This window comes from Uranotaenia lowii, chromosome 2 (genome assembly GCF_029784155.1).
Source record: "Uranotaenia lowii strain MFRU-FL chromosome 2, ASM2978415v1, whole genome shotgun sequence".
In the NCBI taxonomy this organism is placed as follows: Eukaryota; Metazoa; Arthropoda; class Insecta; order Diptera; family Culicidae; genus Uranotaenia; species Uranotaenia lowii.
In genome coordinates this window covers 216,803,825-216,818,982 of record NC_073692.1, presented here as the reverse complement: position 1 = coordinate 216,818,982, position 15,158 = coordinate 216,803,825, and the positions used below count along the sequence as shown (strand labels likewise).

General features: G+C 41.6%; 1 protein-coding gene across 11 annotated transcripts in view; it reads right to left on the bottom strand.

Moving 5' to 3' along the window:
- Positions 1-53: 53 nt before the first annotated feature.
- The window catches only part of LOC129749540 (choline/ethanolamine kinase), a 45,664-nt gene continuing 30,559 nt past the window's right edge, over positions 54-15,158 (bottom strand). For 8 of the 11 annotated variants that reach the window (XM_055744529.1, XM_055744528.1, XM_055744526.1 and 5 more), the window contains 6 exons: positions 12,462-12,614; positions 12,026-12,399; positions 11,765-11,920; positions 2,092-2,353; positions 1,341-1,517; positions 54-1,273 (listed from right to left, as the gene is read on the bottom strand). In XM_055744529.1, coding sequence (XP_055600504.1) covers positions 1,169-1,273; positions 1,341-1,517; positions 2,092-2,353; positions 11,765-11,920; positions 12,026-12,399; positions 12,462-12,614 — 1,227 coding nt within the window. In that variant the 3' untranslated portion in view covers positions 54-1,168. Of the gene's footprint in view, positions 1,274-1,340; positions 1,920-2,091; positions 2,354-11,764; positions 11,921-12,025; positions 12,400-12,461; positions 12,615-15,158 lie in introns of those variants that run through there. The other 3 variants (XM_055744530.1, XM_055744531.1, XM_055744533.1) reach the window with 3 other exon arrangements.

The window sequence follows — 15,158 nt, the reverse complement described above, 5'->3', positions numbered from 1 at the left end:
CAAACACATTGCGTGTGATTATTGTGATATTTTACCAAAAAAAAAACTCGAAACATTGTTACTCTCCGATTTTCTTTATTGAATAAACATCAAAATTACTCTGAAGAAATTGCGTGAATTTATAATATCTCAAAGATTTTCATTTCCGTACAGCGTCGAATATAGTTACTTAAAAATGGAGCTTCATCATACTTAGTCTAGCTTAGTGTTTGCAATATCACCACATTTGTATGTCAAATATGATTGCAGTTCAATGAACTCTCTTTATAACCGAAATCAAATATTTTGACAGTTCAAACGTTAAAATGACAATTACAATCTGTGTATTGCGTTTCCTGCATTCGCGGCTCATAATCCGATTACTATTTGGCTTTCACTGTTCGTTCATCACATGCAGTTAAATTGATATATATCTAAAAAATCTACAATTTAATATTTAAGGTCGAGTGGCCGATATGTATTCGTGTGTTGGCTAACAGCTAAAGAGCACAATTTGTTTGTTCATTTTTCATTGTTAAGAGCATCAAGTTTGTTTTTGCTTGAGGTGGAACTAGAAGCTTTAATGCAAAAGGTTGTTAAACTGGTCATTAAGATTCTTCTGCTGATTCACAGTGCGTATCGATACTTGTAAACTACATAGCTACGCTCAGTCGTACATTTTGATCATTTTTAAGTCTCAGTATCCTGGGATGGCTATCACGACATATAAATATATTTTTTTTCCATTCTTAACTGATACAAAGAAAATAAAAAATAGGTAAATCACAATGATATTACAAGTTTTTGGTAATGTTTAAGCTGGATAAAAAAAAACATAAATCATAAACACTTTTCAAATCTGAAACGTTCGCTATCAATATACTAAGTAACATATACAATTCATTCAACAGGAAATAATGACTCCTAATACTGTTAAAGTCATGTTGTCGAAACCTGCAAGACTTTCTGTCTCGATTGCTAAACAAAAGTGTCAGTGTAAGATGTGTATCGCTAAGATTGAAAGACAGCAAGCTGGCGGCTCAAAAGTGTTATATCCAGAGTCATTCGATGACCGACTTAGCTTAAACGATCAATAGCTAACGCCCAGGCCGATTCAGTGCAACCGCACACCTTTTTGAGTGCAAACTTGCGATAATACCGGAATGCAATGAGTCCTGCATCAGCATGCTTACGTTTCGCGATCGGCATCAGGGAGATTTTCAGCATTGGATGTTAGTTCGGAGTATCGCTTCTTGCATTGGGTGTATTGGTTCAACCGACAAATGGCGTATTCCTGTGAAGATTGTTGTAGTTTTAACTTAAGTGTATAAGAATGGAAGTCTAGGGCTCAGTAAACCTACCCAATATCCAAACTCGATCTCCTGATAAATGTTAACGATACCCCAGAGGCTCCAAAACAGATGCGACGCCATAGTGAAGCATTGGACTTCACGTCGCATGCCAGCAATGTCTTCCGGAGATGGCTCAAATCCATCCTCACACATCGAGTTGGTTAGATAAGCTGCAATGAACTTTTCCTTCAGGGAGTTGATAATCAAAAGATAGAATAGATATTAGTGATATTCCAAAGTGTAGTACTTTTACACAGAAGATTGAAAAAATAATGAAACAGTTTACACAGACGCAATTCAGCTGCTCTAGAAAGAAAATAAAAATAATTACTCTTGCTAGACGAATGTTGGATCACTGATGGGTCAAACAAAATATAATGGGTGGAGTTAGGTCAAAGACAAGAAAAAAAACCTAGTAGCATCCGGTCGACTCCTGCCAATGGACAGAAGCCTTCTTGCACTGTGAGACGATCTGCTCTATAGGGGCAAACCAACGCCACTTGTGGCCAAGAACAGATACAGACCTCAGCGGACGGGACCAGCCGTTGGAGGGCACAGTTTGACATGCTCAGTGCGACTAATAGTAATCTGCATTGTAAAAGGCATTTTGATGAGGGTATTGGGTATGGTTCAATGATTTTTCATGACTCTTGATTCAACTTGTTTTGTAAGAGAACAAATTTTGTAAAATAACTTAAAAATAACGTAAACCCTATAGCGTAAATTTGTTCTTTTACCTCGAGAATCAAGAAATACATACCTGTTGTTGCTGATCGGGGTACTGTTCCGGCCTGTGGTAGAAGTAAGGCGCTTCCGGGTTTGTGTAGTCGAAGGTCCACTCGAGGAAATGGTTTGCTAGGTCAAATCCTCGGTAGTTGTAGGCACAGTATTCAAAATCGATAATCATCAGTTCCGGCTCGCCATCACCTTGTTGTTCCGAGAGTGTCTGTGAGTTTCCACTGAGAACTGAGTCACGAGTGTTGTCCAGCTCATGGTCAATGTTTTCATCTCGCGATCGTTTTCTGTAAAATAGTTATCCGTTTAGTAGAGCAAAATAGCTATAGCAGCACATTGAAATCTATCGAAGAATCATTCGTTGTGAACACTACAAAATCTTATAAACGCTCTGGACTTACTTCCAACCAAATATTTTCATTTTGGTCAATTGCAAGAGGCACATATAAAAAGATCGACTTTGAAAATGCCTTCAACAATGCCAGTTGGGAAGCTATTGCCAAAGCACCTCACAGGATGCGTGTTCTCAATACCCTATGACCGAAACCGGGCTACGATCTACTGCCCTAACAGCGGATGTTCCACAGGGTTCTATACTAGGACCTGTGCTTTGAAATGCCACGTATAATGAAGTGTTAACACTGAAACTACCAGCAGGCGCGCAGATAGTCGGATTTGCAGACAATATCGTGCTCATGATCACCGGCGAAACAATCGAGGAGGTAGAAGACCTTGCAACGGTGTCCGTAGAAAGGGTTGGCATCTGGAAGGAAGGAGTTTAGCTTCAGATAGCTCACCATAAACCGAAGTTCTGCTCGTGACCAACAAAAGAGTTGTGCCGCATGTGGAGAGTCACCTTCGAAACAGCAGCTGAAATACCTCGGAGTAATGCTCGACAATTGCTTCAGTTTGGGTGCGCATGTCAAATACTGTTGTGAAAGTGCATCGAAAGTCATCGATTCATTGGCCTGGATCATGACCAACAGCCATGGTCCAAAGAGTAGCAAGAGACGTCTTCTTGCGAGCATGGCACTGTCGAAACTACGATACGGAGGAACGACCTGGAGTGGAGGGCGCAACAGATCCAAATTATGGAGTGCACATCGGCGAGTTTTCTGTGCATACAGGACCATATCAGCAGATGCAGCATTAGACATCGCGGGTGATCGATACTACACCGATCAGGAAATCTGAATTGTTTCTGTTTGTAATATGTGTCCTCTATGTTCACTTGACACTGTAATCAATTTGTTCGAAAACATCAATATCTGTACATGTACCCTAGAATAACATTAACTCTCTCGCAACACCAAACATAACGCCGAGAGAGTTCTCACATAATAGTGTAGTAAGCCATTTTAGATATAAGTTAGAATAGAATATAACGTTGAATTAGAAGCACGAAATTTCACTTCGTTCCTAATAAATTAATAAGTTTAAGTCCAACTAAGCGACTTTCTCTAGTGAATCCGAAATCGGGCTGAAAGTAATTGTGGCATATAATCGATCATCGTACATACTGAGTGATGCTAACTCGTTAATCAACCCGAAACTGTGAAAACAAATTCTCTCCCCCGTGGGTGAATCAGCTGTGTGCTAAGTGGAGACGACTTACCTGGACATTCTTGCTGCTGGTGGATGCCGTCGACGAGAGACGGGAAGAAATACCCCGAAATCCGAACCCCCCCCATCGGCCGAGCCCGAACATTTGGTCCTTCGAAGCCGGATTCGAGGACAGGAAGCTCATCTGGACCAGCAGAGGAATCATCAATCGCCATCTTCCGAGCGCCATAGCAGTTGTGGTTTGTACGAAATCAACACCAAGGTAGGCCAGCTTTGTGATTTTCTCACTTTGAAACACTATTGTGGCCTATTTTCACTTGGCCAACGGAATATTCCGCAAATTTTGCGCTCTAAACTAACCGACACGAATAGTTCATCACTTGATTGATGATTTCTAGCGTAACATTTCAAAAGGGCGAAACTGCCAAATGTAAACAAATCGAGTTAACGGTCATTCCGGATGCACGCGGTTGCACTTCACCTATCAAACGCGGTTTCATCTTAAAATTACTTAAAACTTTCAAAAAATTGATAAAATTCAATTGGGCGAAACTTCCTGTTGATGCATTTTCGTTGGAACGTGAAGTTACGCCTATTCAAAATGGAGTGAATTTTTCTATTCGTGTAGGGCCAAAAGGCGTAACTGAGTTGACCGTGTGTGACAAAACGGCCTAATTAGTTTTTGCGTGTAGGATGAATAAGGCATTTCCCCACTTGTCAGACGAACAGCTGATTTCTCATGTTTACATTTTCTCGGCATATCGTGGTAGGGTAAACATAACAACAACATTACGCATGTTCAATGGCCAGATAATAACAAAATACAATTGGCAATGCAATTGTAGTCGTTTTGCAAGCGCACCTTGGTGAGGAGAATATAAATTCGTTATTTAATTTATTGAAAAATTCATAACAAGTTGAGACATGAAGGTATGTTGATGCTTTTAATGCAAGAAATTTTTAAAAGAAAGCATTGAACAGTGCTTATCATCAAAGATCAAAATGGCGACCAGTCGGTGTTCACATTTTTCAAAACAAAAACAAAAAGCTACCCTACCACAATCTGTCTCAGGAAATACTCTATGGGCGTAACTTCAAAACCAAAACAAAAACGGCCGATCAATTGGGCGAAACTTGCAGGCGTAACTGAAATCGAAAACAATAATAGGGCGAAACTCGAAAATCTCTGAAATTACGCGAAAAAAGTTGAAGTTCTTGATAACCATCGAACAATAAGTGAATATAATGCACATTTTTTGATTTTGTTGAACAAAAAGTGGTCGATTTTATAAATAGGATTTGAATAGGTGTTCCGAATTTTCAAACGCGTTTTTCTCGTTTCGAGCTAACTGCTAGTTTCGCCCTTTTTAAATGTTACGCTAGATTTGTTGTCGAATCAAAACAAACTGAGAATTACACTACAGTACAAGTATTTTGCAACACAGTACAGCGCAAAACTTTTGCAACAAGGAAAAATTTAATAACTTTTTAAACAAAATTGCATTTTGTGGCCAAAAGTCGATTCAAGGCGGAAGTGCAAGTGCATTGAGGGTGGTGCACTCTACAGTGTCGTTCAAAAATACACCGACACTTGAAAAATTGAAAGTTTTTTGGAAAAATTGGAATTCACTTCCAGTGGTCTCTGAGACACTGTGAAGCATTGCTGATACGCATTGGGGCAAGTGGCCAGACAACAGTACCGTACAAAGGTATAGCGACACTGGTGGATTTTTGGAAAATTTCAAAATCGCTTTACCTGTTAATTTTGAGGCGATTGTAGCATTGCTGGGTGGCGTTTATACAAGTTGCTGACTACAGTACCGTCCAAAAAGATAGCAACTCGAATAAAATAAGAATATTTTGGAGATTTTTATTTACAAATCGCATCCGAAAAGTCAATCGTTGGTGGCATTTACGGTCTTTATTGGTACAATTACGTGTGATTTGAGTGGTGTTGAGTGATGACTAGCAAGGCGGAGAAAAAGTTAGCAGCGGACCTTCTAACGAGACGACGAGCGTGTGCCGAACGAGATGTGGTGGAGAAGTTCGTAGCGGATTTCACCTATGAACGGGATTGTTGTCAGGTTGCGGTACGTTTAGAGGCGCTCAACAAGTGCAACGAACTCTTCTTGAACGTGCAGAACGACATCGAGATGGGTGACAGCGAAGAACGGTTCGAGACACATCTGGAGTTCCGGGCGGATTTCGAGGATCGATTTTGCAGAGCGAAAGGTTTTTTGCTGTCTAAACTGGAAAACAGGGAGCATCTTCTGAGTTCGACGATCATGCACGCATCGACTTCTCATAGCATGTCTTCCAGTTTCCATCATCGGTTGCCGAAAATCGATCTACCGAAGTTTAGCGGGGATGAATCGCGATGGATATCATTCCGCGACAATTTCATTTCGATTATTCACTGCAACGAGGACATACCGATTGTCAACAAGCTGCAGTACCTGTTACAGTCGCTTGAAGGAGAAGCCAAGAAACCGTTCGAGTCGGTGGATATCCAAGCCGATAATTATTCGTCGACGTGGGACGCGCTTAAGAAGCGTTACGATAACAAGCGATTCCTCAGAAAGGAGCTGTTTCGAGGCCTGTACAACCTTCCACCGATCCAGTATGAGTCAGCCCAAGACCTCAACACACTGGTTGATGATTTCCAGCGACACGTTAAGGCTCTGGGGAAGTTAGGCGAACCGATCGAGCATTGGGACACTCCGCTCATCTTCATCCTGTCAAACAAGTTGGATTCGGCGACGATTCGTGCATGGGAGCAAGATACTCGACAGAAGGACGAGGTGAAATACGACGAGCTCATCGAGTTTCTCATCCACCAGGTCCGGATGTTGAAATCCGTGGACAGCGATCTCCAGCATCGTTCCTCAGTGCCCACCGTTTCCAAGGTGGCCGGACAAATCACGAAGAAACCAGTTCCCATCCGATCTGTCGTGAACACAGCTACGTCCGAAACTCAATCCAGTACTTCGCCATGCCACTGTTGTTTGAGAACACATCCGCTTCACCAATGTCCAGCATTTTCGAACCTGTCAAGCTCCCAACGGCGAGAGTTTGTGACACAGCACAGTCTTTGCTGGAATTGCTTTCGCGCAAACCACCGGGCAACATCCTGCAAATCTAAGTTTCTGTGCAGGATTTGTCAAGCAAAACACCACACCATGTTGCACGACCACCAAATATCACATCTAGAGCAACTCTCTACTGAGGAACCACATCCCGTACAAGCGAATCCAGGCCCCAGTAGATTGCTTAGCCCCCCAACAGTAAATCTTTCCGTGCATTCTGATTCAACCGTTCTCTTGGAGACAGTCTCGCTGTTAGTAGTCGACCGATACGGCAGAAAGATCCAAGCACGAGCTCTACTTGATTCTGCAGCGATGTCAAATTTCATCACCAAGAAGCTGGCGAACGAGCTCGCCACCCGTCAAAGCCCCGTGGACATCGCAGTTGCCGGAATTGGAGAGTCAGTCAAGCGTATCAAGCACAAGTTAGCTGCCAAGATCATATCCAGGAACAGCGACTTCTCCACCACACTCGATTTCCTCGTCATGAAGAAACCAACATCATATCTCCCCACATCCCCGATCGCTTCAATTGCCTGGAGAATGCCGAAGGTTCCATTGGCGGATCCTCAGTTCAACGTTCCAGCAACAATCGACATGATCATCGGTGGAGAATGTTACCATGAGTTTCACACAGGCGTACGCCACTCCCTTGGTAACGGTCTCCCGTTTTTGGTGGACACCCTCTTTGGCTGGACAGTTTCTGGCAAAGTGGATTCCAGCTCCACCACCGCACCGCGAGCGTGCTTCCTCTCCACCGTTGATCAAACCCGAGAAACGATCCCTGGGGAGTTCCGGCCAATGGACACCACCGATGGGAGCCAAAGGATGGACGTTGAACCCTCCACCACTCAAATCCACAAAAAAGGATGCATCGCCCGCCATTCCCGGTCCAATAATCCCAAAACCACCCTTGGAGATTCGAACACGAAGGCCACACAACGAAACTCCACCAGAAATGCACACCACAAAATCCCTGGAAGTCACGTTCAACCCGGAAAAAAGCACGACATCGATCCTGTTGACAACAATCCACACTGCTATCGGCCACATCACCCGGTGCTCAAGGAAGCCAGCAAAACCACCAATGAACGCGTGGTATTCGACGCATCCTGTGAGCCCAATTCAGGGTACGCGCTCAACGATACGCTGCTCGTCGGTCCCGTCGCTCAACAAAGTCGACTGTCTAACACTCCTTCAAGCGCCGCTAAGGTCAACGATGAACGAGAAGACGCTGCCTGTGGATCCTGCTGCTACGTTGCCCCTTTGGTCAAGCAGCCGTCTGTTACCTGTCTGGAGTTATGCGCACCTGTTCTGCCAGAGGAGGATACTGATGGGCTCAGTAGGAGTCGCGTTCCGGAAGTGCACATCACAGCTAGTGAACTGTCCAGGAATCTACATTCCTCCAACTTTCCCGAAAACCCTGGTTGGTATTACGACCATGCATGGCAATCCTCATCCTTGGAAAGCTGGCCTTATTCCGTCGCCTCGCGGCTTCATCCAGGTCGAGATGGAGTCATTAAGCCAGCCAAGCGAGATTGTCATCTAACTCACCGCCAGCAGTCAACAGGTCAACGCGACAACCCCGACAACTAGAAAGCTACAAAGACCGGTAGAGCACGCCGAACGTGCTCAACGCGCTATTGGAGCGCTAACAGGTGATTAGCGTTCCTATCATTCCATCCATATCGTTCGATCTACCGGGTCTTTGTTGCTTACAGTTCCTTAGACGTCCTTTTGTACCCGCCATCATCGAGATCCTTCTACAAAGACCGGCAGAGCACGCCGAATGTGACTCACTGCGCATGTCGAGCGCTAATAGGTGATTAGCGTTCCAAGTTGTCACATTTTCTTGTTCGATCTACCGGTTCTTTGTCGATTGCAGATCCTCTCCTACAACTATCCAACATTTTCATCGAGTATTCGTCAAAATATACCAAGCCACCACAACGCAGAATCGTCCAAGATCGGTAGAGCACGCCGAACGTTGCTCAACGCGCTTACGGAGCGCTAACAGGTGATTAGCGTTCCTATATTATTATCCTTCGCCGTTCGATCTACCGGGTCTTTTCTCGATTCCAGAATGCCCATTGTACATCATAGCCAATTCCCCACGCCCACTTCGAGAATGGTCAACTCTATCTACGGCGTTAGCAGATTCTGCAAAGATCGGTAGAGCACGCCGAACGTGTCTCAACGCGCTGAAGGAGCGCTACCAGGTGATTAGCGTTCCTATAACTTTATCATACTCCGTTCGATCTACCGGGTCCCATTATCGTTCACAGCTTCTGCACCAGTTCCAACGCTGAGACAAAGCAGGTTCTTCGATGTGCGACGTGCCCAGTGCGAGGTGCCTTTCTGCCCAAATCGAGAAGAATGCAGCAGCCTATCGGACGCAAAGATGGTTGAAACAGCTGTTTCAAGGTGGCCGGAATGATCGATACTACACCGATCAGGAAATCTGAATTGTTTCTGTTTGTAATATGTGTCCTCTATGTTCACTTGACACTGTAATCAATTTGTTCGAAAACATCAATATCTGTACATGTACCCTAGAATAACATTAACTCTCTCGCAACACCAAACATAACGCCGAGAGAGTTCTCACATAATAGTGTAGTAAGCCATTTTAGATATAAGTTAGAAAACGTTGAATTAGAAGCACGAAATTTCACTTCGTTCCTAATAAATTAATAAGTTTAAGTCCAACTAAGCGACTTTCTCTAGTGAATCCGAAATCGGGCTGAAAGTAATTGTGGCATATAATCGATCATCGTACATACTGAGTGATGCTAACTCGTTAATCAACCCGAAACTGTGAAAACAAATTCTCTCCCCCGTGGGTGAATCAGCTGTGTGCTAAGTGGAGACGACTTACCTGGACATTCTTGCTGCTGGTGGATGCCGTCGACGAGAGACGGGAAGAAATACCCCGAAATCCGAACCCCCCCCCCATCGGCCGAGCCCGAACAGCGGGCATGATTTCCATTGACATAACTCTTACAGAGGATAAGGAATATTACGAAGTAAGAACTGTTAGAGGAGTGCGAGTAGCGTCAAAGCTCAAGTGGCAGGAGCAATTGAACGCATCGAACAGCGCAAGATGGACGCATAGTCTAATTTTAGACCGGATAAATCGGAAGTATGGAGAGGTCAACTTCTCTTTGACTCAGTTCCTTTCGGGTCATGGGTGCTTTAAGCAATACCTTCATCCGTTTAAGCTTATCAGTTCACCATACTGCCCGCAATGCGTGGATACGGAGGAATCGGCAGAACATGCTATCTTTTTTATGCTCCAGGTTCGTTTAAAGGCGTCATCAACTTCTAAATTTGAACGCTGAAAATTTTGTGAATGAGATGTGTCGCGACGAACATTCGTGGCGTTAGTCGACGAAATCTCGCAAATCATGCCCGATCTACCACGAATCAAGAGAGATAATGAACGGAGAGAGAGATAGTCAACCAAACTTGACAAGCCAAAGGAAGGTCTTGGGCCTCGTATGAAACCACAATTCAAAAGTAACGCGATCTTAAGGAGCGTTATAACCCTATCAAGGGGTGATCGTGACGTGACGGGATTCTAGCTTGGCAGTTTCTCAATCATCCATGCCTTGGTGGTTAGAAATCCTACGGAAGTGGATGCTGTGACGGGCATCCAATATTTTACATATTTTGAAAGCGTTATCTAATCGGCACACGTCTCAAGGTCTTTTGTACCAGTTGAGCTCCTCAATTATGAAGCACATGCATGTGGACGGATCTTCTCAAGGGAACTTAAATTGTTGGAGATCCTACCTAGATATGTGTGTGCTCGTAGTGCTATTGGTAAATAACTGCAACTCAACCAATAGAACTACAAAGTTTTCAAATGTTTTATGTTTTCAAATATAAAAAATGAAAATCAAAGGAAAAAGTTTGATCCGCGTGTAGATGTCCTGGTAACAAGTTTAAAAAAAGTTTTCATTAAATGACTTTTTTTAGCGTTTAAAATAGCTGTGAGATGCTGATGCTGAAAAAGGGTTCACATTTCAAGAGAAATTTACTGTTAAGGAAGACAGCTTAGTAAGCGATTTTGAGAAATTATCTTCTCATGATTCCAGTTGGAGGGAGCATGTTAGGAAGGTCAATTAAATACTCCTGATCCAACTTTCAGCATGTTTCGCTAAAATAAAAATGAAACGTTTTTTGGATGCCTATTGTACGATTTAAAATATGTCGATAAGTTTTAATGAAAAAAAAATTTTTTTTTATTGATTTTTGTTAAGAATTTCTAGGTTTTGACTAAATTTGCCCGGATTAATACGACGAGTGTTATGATTCTTTTTTTTCTACAGTAGATTGTGAATGTGTGTATTATGTCAATCAAAAGATGTTTGAGTTTATTCTACCAGATATTATTCAATAGCATGCAATACATTCTTCATACACAAAAACATAATTATCGCCATCCTTTCTTTTTCCCGTTTGATAGCTGCTTTTTCAATGGTTATCAGTTCAATTGAGACAATTGTTTGGCAAGCTGATAACTAAGTCTTACAGCTCTAAATAGCTAGCAACATTGTATTGTTATTCTGCTGCCGTCAATAAAAATTGCTAATGGTACATTCATGGGTGAAACGTGAGATTTTTTATTATCTACTGCTTTGGCATATCACGCCATTTATTCTTCGCCATTTTCATTTTTTTTTCTTAAGGCTGCTAGCTCTATATGAATTCCAAACCTTCTTAAATTAGGAAAAGGAAAAGCAACGCCGTTCAAGAATCGTAGTAAATGCTAAATCAAGCTCAAAATTAAATACTAAAATATGCTAAAAGCGAATGGATATGAATTTGTTCAAAACTTTAAGGGTGTGGGTAAATTTTCATTTTTTTCATAACCGGTCCCAATAACCTTTATTTTAAATTTCGTATGACATCCTGAACATTGAAACATCTAAATGAGTAAAAACATAATCTCCCTGGCTTGAATCTCATCATTTGATGAAAAACGTTTTCCTCACAAGATTTTTGAGGTTTGGAAAAGAATGTCGTTTTCAAAAGTTGCATATTTACCTTGAATTTTTGCTGCAGTCATTGCTCGAATTGTCACTTCCTGTGGCGAAGGAAGCTGATGAAGCCGTCGTGTTGTTACTGCTATTAGAATTTGAAATTAGAATTGAACTAAAGTGTGAGTCTAACTGCGCGGATTCGTCAAATTGGTCCATGGTGCTGAAAATTTTGAGCAGCGTATTATAGCTAAATGGCTGGTGCGATTCATTGTACTTATTGTTATGCATAGCTAGGCGAACGATATGCAAGGAATGATTCACTTACCAGAAACTGTTGCCGGTGAATGCCACGGTGTAGTCTTGTCGCAGCAAAATGTTGCCCTCCTGCAGATCGTTATGCGAAAACACGACAGGATGATCCTCTTTGTCCACGATAGATCTGAGCCACCCAACTTCTGCCCTTAGGTCAAGTTCCATAAGAATGTCATCCCCTTCAATGCGTTTGTTGCCATTGGCGCTATCTTTCCTAAACGTTTCCAACGTTTTATCGACACTCTTCAACCAACGGTTCATAGTATTCCACAACCAATCCGGTTCCTTGGACACCGGAATGTCCAAGCTATGAATTGCTGCCATTTTGCAGGCTACTTTTAGAGAGATCTTCTCATCGCTAAGTTCTGACGTTTGTAACGGACGGGCCTGAAATCATCGCAAACATAAGTTAAAGCATATTTCTTCCACCGTACTAGGTTTTTGCTTACCGGAATGTACTGCTCGATTCTTCCACCGGGAAATATTCCGTGCAGTTTTGGTCCCAGTTTACGCTCACTCAGGAGCGTGAATACAACCGATTCAGTGAGCATTGTTTCTAGAGCATGTTCCCCATGGGTTTGTCCGTAGATTCGCAGCAATACCTGTGAATAAGCGGAATCCGTCATTCATTCCATTTTTTCGTTATACGTAGTTCATATCTAAATGTAAATTCAAGAAAGATCATATTATTCATCTATGAATACACTAAATGTACGAAATACTATTTTCAACAATTGACAAACTAAAAATCTGGTACGAATATACTTGAATCATTATTGATGCAGAAACATACATGTGGATGGATCTATTGAAGGAAACTTAGATTACGCTTCGGAACCTTGATATTTGAGTGCTAGTAGTGCTAGTAAACAACTGCATCTGAATGTAATCCGGGGTAATACCACAATAGATTAGCGTTAATGATCGCAGTTGACTCTCTTTCTCTCTTTCGAACAGCAAAAAAAACTTGATTCATAGTCATAAGTAACAGGATATGCGTTTTGCGAGAGCAATCGTCTTCAACGAATGTTCGTTGGTTCAAAAAACGCTCTTGTCAACTGACAGCGCAAAGAATAAAGATGAGTTGAGTTGGTGGCTTCACTCAACTATCCGAAATGCTTTAAACTATGGTTTGAAAGGTTGTGGCGGTATTTTTTTTAAATAGGTATTTTCCTGTCTCGATACTCTATAGCTTTGATCTTGCTGGCAACAATTTATGTGGGGGTTTCCTAAGTTTTCATGTCATCGAGCAGATTGCTTGGTCGTGTGAGATCCATCTTTTCACCGAACCTAGCTAGGGTGTTAGGGCGCTAGCTCTGAAGGCTTGGAATATGAACATTAGGGTGGCAGTCAAATGGGTCACGAGAATTTCGAAAACCGACCACATACATTTAGTAGATTGGCCTCCAAAAACTAACCTCAGCTCATTCGGATTTTATTTAGGGGTGCCTCAAGGCGCTCACAAAGACTGATTTTCCAGAAAACAATTCCAGAAAGTTGATTTTTGAGCAAAAATTTTTTTCGAGATAACACAATATCTCGACGTTTCATGTATTTCTAAGTCATTGCGTACCAAAGTTAAAATTTAGATTTGCCGAATTTCCTTTTAAAATTTAAAGTCGATTTTTGTCAAATTAAATGTTTCGAAATAACACCAGATTTCAATGTTTTAAGCAGAACTCGAAGAAATCGTATTCGTTGACCGCAGGAGGGGACGAATGAGAGAAAATAAATTTCATCCCCAAGTATTTCGATAGACGATGAAATAAAACCATATTAGCATAGACGAACTTCATAATGACAGTGAAAACAATTTTTTTTCGTCATTTACTCCATAGTCATTCAATACACAAAGTCGTGACAGTCAACAAATATTCAATCATGTCAATTGGATTTTTTATGATTGGATGTACTTTTTATACTGCCAGAAAACTAAAAATTTTCTCTTCCGAACTCTTAGCAATGCCGTCTGGACGTTTGCGAAATCATTTCAACGTGACTACTCTTCCCCAGCACGAATAGGCGTGTCTAAATGATAAAATGCCTCTAAAAACGATGATTTTAATTGGTTGGCTTAATAATTTCTTAATAGACTATGACCTGGATGAAAAACAATGGAGATCCCCGTCATGCAATGTTTGTAAGGGATAAAAACGCCCAGGCGTTAAAATCCTGCGTTGTTTGCAATTCCAACTCTGTTATGATCTCCAAATTTAGATGACTGGGTTTTTCAAAAGTTCACATTCACGAGTAAGAAATTGAAGTGACTTTTTTTTGACAGTAAGTCACAGATTGCTATTTTGACTAATTGGGCGCAATGATGGAAACGTGAAACGTAGACATTAAAAGGAAAATTATTTCACTTTCATCCAAGAATGTCAACAGTTTTGAGCACTGGTTTTAAGCATTTCCCAAGCAACAAAAAGTCCCAAATCTACTTAAACTCGTGCCTCCAAAGTTCGAGTTTCGCTGAACAAAGGTTCCAAAGGGAATAGGTTCCGAATTTTCTCGAATGTGAGCATGAAAGTTACAAAATGTTCCTCAAATAGCCTTTTTCTGATACGGCAATTGCATCCCTTAGTATTAAAGTTACAAATAGGGCCTCAAATAGCCTAGCCTTCTATGGATTTGAAGTTCCAAAAAGTTCCTCAAATAGCCTTTTTGTGACATGTCAATCGCATCCATTCAGTATAAAAGTTCCAAATTGGGTCTCAAATAGCCTTCTTTGGACTCGAAGTTCCAAAAAGTTCCTTGAATAGCCTTCTTTGTGACATGACAATCGCATCCATTCAGTATAAAAGTTACAAATTGGGTCTCAAATAGCCTTCTATAGACTTGGGAAATCCAGAAAATTCCTCAAATAGCTTTTTTATGACATGTCAATCGCATCCGTTCAGTATAAAATTTCCAAATTGGGTCTACAATAGCCTTCTTTGGACTTGAAGTTCAAAAAAATTCCTTGAATAACCTTTTTGTGACATGTCAATCGCATCCATTCAGTTTGAAAGTTACAAATTGGGTCTCAAATAGCCTTCTATGGACTTTAAGTTCCAAAAAATTTCTCAAATAGCCTTTTTTGTGACATGTCAATCGCATCCATTCAGTATAAAAGTTCCAAATTAGGTCTCAATCTTGAAGTTCCAAAA